This window comes from Xenopus laevis, chromosome 5S, assembly GCF_017654675.1.
Source record: "Xenopus laevis strain J_2021 chromosome 5S, Xenopus_laevis_v10.1, whole genome shotgun sequence".
Classification (NCBI taxonomy): domain Eukaryota; kingdom Metazoa; phylum Chordata; class Amphibia; order Anura; family Pipidae; genus Xenopus; species Xenopus laevis.
The window spans coordinates 30,493,291-30,502,266 of NC_054380.1; the positions used below are offsets into that span (position 1 = coordinate 30,493,291).

Genomic DNA, 8,976 nt, shown 5'->3' on the forward strand with positions numbered 1-8,976 from the left:
AGCTAAAATGGCCGCGGAGGCTGTAAAGTGTCAAGGTTATGAGCGTTGGCGCGAAATACTTTTCCACCAATGAAAGGACAGACAGCTGTGTACGGCTGCTGCGAGGTGACATTTGTTATGTAAAGGCGTGTGACCGAACCGGAGATTTCAATGCGTGGGTATTGTCCAAGGATTGGCAGGTGAGCATCTTTGGGGAATAATTAATCTTAAATCATGAATCGGAAATGTGCTTTGTGTTAATTATAACTTGTAAAACATTTATACACTTGTAGTGAGGACCTAGGGCTCCAAGAAATTAGGGATAAGAGTTTACATAGGTTTTTTTGGTCCACAACCCACCTGTATTGTTAGAGGATTTTATTTTTAAACAACACAGTGATGTGACAAGGCACTTGTTGGTTTTGCTTGTAGCGACATGCTGTGCTATTGTTGAATGAAACGTCTTTTTGGGTTCACCCCCCCCCCCCGAACAGATTTGGTTTGGCTCACTTTGCTCAGAGCAGGCTACAGTAGGGTCACCAGATCACTAGAACATTCAGGGATTTGTAATGCACTGATTGTATTTGAAATGATTTGCAATTAGTGCAGCTCTTTTAGCTGGTAACCCTAGAAGACTATAGATAAAATGAAAGTTCTAACATGTACCTAGGGATACTTTCTGGAATATTCAGGGTAGCAAATAGGAATATACTGTCAAATTTGGCCCTAAATGACCGTCAGGCTTTCACTCATGCTTATGACCCCAAGGCATGGCAGCCTCATAGTCTGGGAAATGCTGCTTTAGAAATAATTGCAAATTTACGTACAGCAAATTGCAATTACATGTGTTTACAATATTTAGGGCAGAGACACACGGGCATATCAGGGAGATTAGTTGTCCAGCGACATATCTCTTCTTCGGGCGACTAATCTCTCCGTACTGCCTTCCAGGCGGCTAGAATGAAAATCACCAGCGGGATGCACTCGAAACACTTCATTTTCCGAAGTTGCCTCACAAGGAAACTTCGGAAAGCGAAGCGCTCCTAGTGATTCTTGGATGCTCTCAACACATTAAGGGCAGAGACACACGGGCATATCAAACCCCAATCTCCCCGAACTGCCTGCTAGAATGAAAATTACCGAAAATTCGGGGTAGATTAGTCGCCCCGAAGAAAAGGAGATTTGTTGCCGGGTGACTAATCTCCCTGATATGCCCGTGTTGAGAGCATCCAAGAATCACCCGTTGCAACTTGAATTATAAAACACAATTAAGCCATTTTTTATTTTCCCAATAGGTCTCTATTACAGCTCAAAATTGTGGCAGTGGGCCCTTGGTATTTGATTCTATGATGGAGTCCTATCATAGGAGGCCTTGCCCAACACTATTGATAAGGGTGTGATCTGACAGATCAGATTCTGGTGTTTGTCTGTTGTCTATATGCACCTCCATAGTGTCACAGGACACCATGATAACTGATGCTTGGCGATCAAATAGGTTTTTCAGATAAATGTTTGCTTTTTGGGAGCACTAGGCCATTTGGCATATCAGGCGCACAATGGTGTATTGGCATAAAGGAGAAATACATTTTTAGAGTATTTTGTAATTTTTATATTTCTAGCCACTCAGATATCAACCTCATAGTTTTTGTTAGAAAATGAAAGGAAAGCGAGTGGCAGCCCACCCCCCCCCCCAATTGCTTGCTGTAAGAGAGCAGTTTGCATCTTTCGCCAGAATAAGGAGGGTCTGGTCGATCAATTTAACAAGATCAAGGTTAGATATGTGTTACTGAATGGCCTTCCATTCAGATTGCTGGCAGATATTCTACCTGGTCAATTAAAAAAACCACTAGCTATATCCATGTCCATTTGTTTATGTTGCATGAGGTTATGTCTATTCCAGTTTCACAAATTTTGATTGTTTGTCTGTTTCAGTGGTCATGTAGGACCAACCTTTGTAGACTGGCTGTGTTATGGAGGTGTGCCGAAGTATAAACTGTTTCCCTGGGCTTCTGTACTATTAGGCTATTGTTAGAACTTTGGCAGTTATTTATCTACAACAGCTGTTGTTATCCAGCCCATAACTGTAGCATGTACATACTGTAGTGCTAGATTGTGAATACAAAATGTATTCCTTAAAGTGTATCCTTTCAATACTTATTTGCAGTCAATTGTCATTCTTTTGCAGTAACAAAATTGGACAGTGGCAGAAATATTAATATTGAAAGGCAATGCCCAATAACTATCAGATTCATGTATACTTGGTAACATCACCAAATCTGCAATGACTCGCTGTTCATTAAGAAATATTACTCTCCGTATAGTTGGTTTTCACTCTAGGGGTCCATTTGGATATGTGCTTCTCCCAGAAGTTCCTATCTTCTGAATGCATCTATTCCAAACCTAATCATTTTCCAGTTAACTGGATCTTCTCTTACTATGGTCAAAATAATACCACTTCAGACTGGTCATTTGTGCTTCTAGTTGGTAAGGCTTGAGTTAGTCAAGGATTAATTTGTTTTCCTTCCCGTCTGCAGTATTCTCAAAAGTCTCCGCTAAATCGAAAGTTCAGAGGCAACAGTACCTTTGCAGTTCTGCTTCTTCATCATCCAACTTTCATATCCATAAGTCAAGGAAATTTAAGGCTGTGAGAAGATGGCATCTTTACGTTACCGTCGTTTCTTGAAATTATGTGAGGAATGGCCAGTGGATGAGACAAGAGTTGGCCGCGACCTGGGCGCATATATAAGACAAAGGGTAGCACAAGCCTTTCGAGAGGGTGAGAGCACCCAGGTTGATGATCCAGATGCCTGTGATGAAATGTACGCTAGTCTGAACAGAATGAATACAAACTGCTACAGAGAGAAGTATCCTCGGCTCCAAGATACAAGCTTCACTGAGGTCACAGCGGAAGAATATCGCATGGTGCTGGCTTCTGACAACCTGAAACAGATGGAAGACATGAAAAAAGGAATGTGGACAAGGCTTAGAGAAAAGTTTAATGTTAAACCATCAGAGGAGAATAACTGAAAAAGAACCAATCCACTTCCTTTCTTTCCATATGCCTTCTACCAGCTTTCTACAAGAATCTACCAGTACACATGCACTTTCCCAGATACTGTGACATTTTACAGCAGTTATAGAAAAATATTATAGTTTCGTCTTGAATTTGACAATTCAATTACATTGAAATGTAAAAGTTACATCTGGAAATATCTCCAGTGTTTTGCCAATAAATTTTAATGTTAAAAAAAAAAAGTATCCGGTAATATAGTTGCCTGGACAAATCTGACCTTTGTTTATATCTGGGTCATACCTGGTTTTGCCAAGTGCTAAATAGCTGCATATTTCTCATGTTAAAGGGCATGTAAAGGCAAAAAAATAAAATCCCATTTTTACTTTCTTTAATGAAAAAGAAACCTATCTCCAATATACTTTCATTAAAAAATGTGTACCATTTTTATAAGAAACCTGACTATGCAGTGAAATTCTCCCTTCATTTACTGCTGTGGATAGGAATTGTCAGATGGTCCCTAACTGCTGAGCAGGGAAACAATTATACTTATGAACAGCAGGGGGAGGCCTCGCCTTACTTTCCAGCCATGCAGAACTCAAGCAGCTTTGTTTGATTAGGCATGTGGTGCAGTAAGTTTATGTTTAGTATACAAAATACAGCATTTCTAGCCTTATTCTACTTTAGACTTTACATGCCCTTTAAAAGCTTTGGGACATAACTGCAGTAATCCATGAGTTAGTCAGTGACATTATTATTGTTTTTGTTGTTAATATTACATATTTATGTATTCCAAAGTTCTGTACAAAAGAAAGGTATTCACAGCAAACACATTACATGCACACATTGCCCAAATCAGGAAGCTTATTGGATCTTATTATGTGACGATGCACAAATATATATAAATATTCGTGCATTTTGCAGACTGCTTATGTCCACGAAAATGTAAATATGTTCAGTATGAGTCGCATAGTTTATTTTCAAACAGAACCTAATTTACGTAAATTATACATTTGCATTCATTAGGAGCTACCACATTTATCCTGTTAAGGTATAAATGAAAAGTCATATACTAACAGAAATTGTCATAAAAGTTGGCAAATATTTGACTGGGTTATTCTCAAGCACAGGAGTCCATAATAATAGGTAGGACAGATTCAGAGACTCTTAAGGAATTTCATTTTTAAAAAACAGGTCATCTTAAAACATTTTTGGGTTGGATAGAATTTAAGTACCTGGGCATCGAGAATGGGACCTTTCAAATTTTATAGACCTCAACTTGGACCCGTTCATTGGTTCCTTACGGGTAAAACTCAACACTGTGCAATCCAACCACTCTCCTTCCCAGGCTGAAAATGATCATCTTGCCCAAGTTTCATCCTACACTTTTCACAACTTGGCTATCGTGCCACCCAGGAAGTGTCAGGGGAACTTTTAAGAATCAACTGGCAGACCCTCCAGGCTCCAGTAAATAGAGGGGGACTAGACCTTCCCAGCTTTTTTTTTTTTTTTTTGCAGGATGATTTTGACTTACTTAAAAACACTTTCACCAGAAATTGGGGGTCACTAAAGGATTATTACTGAATAAAAGTGAGGAACTGTACCTTCTCCAATTACTACAATTTGGGGGGAAAAATGCTATCCTGATCACATGGATGTCATCTGCCCCTCCAACCTTGGGTTTTTGGGAAAAACTGATTAACAATGTTCTCCCCAGCCAGAAGTTAACGTATATTGCAAGAAGTTGCCCAGAGAAATACGGGAAAGTATGGGGAGGTTGGCTGAAGGACACACAGGGCAACAATTCCAACAAGAAGACTCATTAACCACTTACAAATGGTTACTACATGTCTGAACAGTATTATCCAAGACAATATCCTTCAGCCAGTCACTTAAGCGTAATTTTTCTTTATTTAAAACCTGCTGGTCTGTGAAGTAAATAGACTGTTTATTCTATAATCCACCAAGGGCAACCGTCATTTCCCATCTTCTCCTTTCTTTCCTTCTCTTCTTCCTTCTTTTCTCTCTCTCTCTTTGTACTCTTCTGTAGTTTGTGTTTGTTTAAAACAACTAGAAAAAGCAATAAAGATAATCAACGTTTTGGGGCACTGAAAAATGTGGTTACTGTTGGTCCTAGTTACTTAATGACAATACTGCAGACCTATGAATTGGCCACTAATTCCTAAAATATATAACAGTAGGTGGCACTGTAGCAGAACAAGAAAACTATTGGTTATTCTCCCTTGTGCATATTTTTGCTTATAGAAACCTGAAACCAGGGCCAATGCCTGTACATTGCACTGACCTACTGTGTTGCTGATTATACAAGACCCTACTAAACAATCTATGTCCGTGCAGACCGACTTACTACATGTAGTGGACTGATTATTTTTTAATTAGGATGTTGCATAAATGGAGTGAAGGCATCCTTACATTCTCAGAGGTAAAAAGGAAAATCTGGTGGATATCTTCGATGCAAAAGCTCACTGTGATGCTACACCATGAAACATTTAAATACAAAGAAATTTTGTCCCCATGGACTTCCTGGTGTGAAAACGTAACTTAATTAAGAATTGATCATCAAACTGACTGATATTATAAAAGTGAACTTACTTACCAGAGAATTACTATTAATGGGTAGACACAATAAACGCAGCACATATTCTAATTTCCTAATAGCTGAGCATTGGGAAAAGCTTGCCTACTATGTCTCTAGGTGTTCCCTAGATACTGTAGCTTTTCACTATGATGTGCTTGTTTACATCACCTTATCAACGGTATCTTTGCTAACTCTTCTTCCCCCAGGGAAATGCATGGTGCCTAAAGCATACTCAGCCAAACCTGAGTCTTTTGATCTTCCTTTGTGCAAACATAAACTGGTTTTTGCATTTTGTCTCTGCTACTTTACAAAATCTTCTCTCCTCTTTAATGTCATGGGTGGATGGGCCAGGCCTTAAAAGAGAAGGAAAATTGTCTTGCACTTGGGGGTGCCGAATGTTAGGCACCCAAAGTGATTGGATTTACTTACCTGAAACCCTGTCCGGTGCTCCTATCAGCAGAAAACTGCACCGGCCCGGGGTTATTCAAGCGAGCACCACGGAGCGCTTTTCTTCCAGCTTCTTTCTTCAAATTTCCCGGGGCAGACGCATGTGCAGTAGAATGAAATAGCTGGCTTTTTAGTTAAAGTTCGGCTTTTCGTTCTACTGCGCCTGCACAGCTGCAAGAAGAAGCAGGAAGAGGATCACTCTGCAGTGCTCGCTAGTAGAACCCCGGGGCCGGTGCAGTTTGCTGCTGATAGGTGAATTGGCCCAGGGTGTGAGGTAAGTAAATATAATCACTTGGGGTGCCTAACTTTTGCTACCCCCAAGTAGAAATTGCCTTTCCTTCTCCTTTAAATCAATATTCCTCAACTATGAATCAGTCTGTTGCCCAAACAAATAATGAAGTTTTTATATTGATGGCTAAGTGACTTTCAGGATATATTTCAATAGCACCTACAATTTTAATTTGAATATTCACTTCGACCTTTGATAAATCTGCCCCTATATAAAGTATAGTTACAATACATATTAAAAGGATGGAGGTCCCTGCCCCGTAGAGCTTACAGTCTAAATGGGAGGGTAACGTACAGACACAAATTGGTGAGTGGTTTATTTTACAAAAAACTTCAAATTCGACCATCGAATTAAAAAACTTTGAATATCGAATTTGACCTTTTTTCAGCAAATTTGACAATCCTGCGATCGAATAAAAATCGTTAGACCAAACGATTTAATCGTTCGAATCGGACGATTTTAGCGATCGATCAAAGGATTTTTATCCGATGTGTAAAGACTTAGAAAAATGTTGTACAAGGTCCCCACAGGCTAACATAGCACTTCGGCAGGTTTAATTTGGCGAAGTATTGAAGTCAAAGTTTTTTTAAAGAGACAGTACTTTGATTATCGAATAGTCGAATATTCAAACGATTTTTACTTCGAATCGAAGTTGAAGTAAATTCGAAGTCGTAGCATCCTATTCGATGGTCGAAGTATCCAAAAAATTACTTCGAATTTCGAATTTTTTTTACTTCAAAAATTCCCTTCGACCCTTAGTAAATCTGCCCCTAAGTCTACTAGAAAATCATGTAAACATTAAATAAACCCAATAGGCTGGTTCTGCTTCCAAAAAGGATAAATTATGTCTTAGTTTGGATCAAGTACAAGGTACTGTTTTATTATTACAGAGAAAAAGAATTTGGATTATTTGATTATAACGGAGTCTATGGTAGACAGCCTTTTCTGAATTCAGAACTTTCTGGATAATGGGTTTCCAGATAACGGATCCCATACCCGTATTTTCCTAAAACCTTACGTTTCCACAGAATTTCCATACAACTGTAATGATTTTTTTTTTTTACAATTTTTTATTTATTTGCATTAAGAAATGTTTGTTAAACTGTCTATTTTGAATTTGTTAATAAATTTGTTTAGAAGCATTGTTTATTTCCGCTTGAATTAGGTTTAAATATAAATGTACTATTTCTATTCCTGTTTTGGATAATAGTGGTTGATCAGTTATTTGTAAATAACAAGATATATTATTCTACCGTTTATTTTCTAATGTGTGGAGTGTGCAGTCCTGTGCATGGCCAACTACATGTTCTTGTTCCACCTGATTTTCTGCATTCCTTTAATGTGTATGAACTAACATCATATCTCAATAACTACACATTTAGACCAACATACTCTCTGAGTGACAGACAGTGACCTACAGTATCTTTTAAATTCCAGACAAAACTCACATTTCTGCCACAATAGTTGGCATTGCACAAGCACGGCTTTGCTCCAGGACTTTCCTTTGCCCTTGGTAATTATTCTCTTTGGGGCCCTGTTGCTGACAATCCAGCCTGTGCCTGCCTCCCTATCATGTTTCTTGGAACAGATGGAGGCACATTTATCAAGGGTCGAATTTCAAATACATGTGAGTTTTTTTAAAACTCCAATAAACTCGAAATTCGACCTATCGAAATTTATTATAAAAATCTAATTTTTTAAACTCGTGTGAATAGGATTGACCTGAAAACTCTAATCGAGTTTTTCTCCTAAGAAAAACTCGAATGTAAGGAAGGCTCCAAATCCCTGATCCCTGGAAGGTTCTCGTTGACTTAAGCAGCAATTCGGCAGGTTTTAGGTGGCGAATAGTCAAATTCGAGTTTTAAAGGGCCAGAGTATGATGAATTCGAATTTTTTGAAAAACTTGAATTGAATTTGAATAACTCCTTTGACAGTTTTAACCATAAAAAAAATCAAAAATTCAAATTTCGAATTCAAATTTTCAATTCGATCCTTGATAAATCGGCCCTATAATATCACAGTATTTAACTCTGCAGCCTCCAGCATTCAGCAATGATTACCGTTGAATTTCTTATTATACTGATACTTTGTTTCTGGAGTCTTATGCAGATTCTACACTTTCTGCAGCAAAGTAATATAAGCTGTATTTCTGGATTGTTTTGGGTACTCCCTATTTCTTCATTCTAGGGTACATTTTTACTGAATAAGAAATTGGCACTAAATATAATCCAGCCCAAAATTTTAAGCACAAACACACTTAGGGGCAGATTTATCAAGGGTCGAGTGAAAAAACTTCGAAATGTGACCATCGAATAGGTGTAGTACGATAGTCGAAGTTGAAGGTTTTTTCCTTAAAATGAAAATCGTTCGATCACACGATGAAATCCTTCAAATCGAAGTCGAATTTGGCCTATTCGATGGTCGACGTACCCAAAAATTACTTCGAAATTCGAAATTTTTTAATTTGAAAATTCACTTCGACCTTTGATAAATCTACCCCTTATTAATCATACACATTGGCAACTCCCACCTGGTACATTGTTTATTTAGTCTTACAGGTATGGGAGCTGTTATCCAGAATGCTCGGGACCTGGGGTTTTCAGGATAATGGATCTTTCTGTAATTTGGGTCTTCATGCCTTAAGTCTACTAG

General features: G+C 38.3%; 1 protein-coding gene across 1 annotated transcript; it reads left to right on the forward strand.

The window, feature by feature from the left end:
* The first annotated feature begins 133 nt into the window (after positions 1 to 133).
* Positions 134 to 3,234, forward strand: uqcc2.S (ubiquinol-cytochrome c reductase complex assembly factor 2 S homeolog). The gene is given in 2 exon segments (NM_001092076.1): positions 134 to 179; positions 2,514 to 3,234. A coding segment is annotated over 1 exon segment (375 nt). The 5' UTR covers positions 134 to 179; positions 2,514 to 2,631; the 3' UTR covers positions 3,007 to 3,234.
* The last annotated feature ends 5,742 nt before the right edge of the window (positions 3,235 to 8,976 follow it).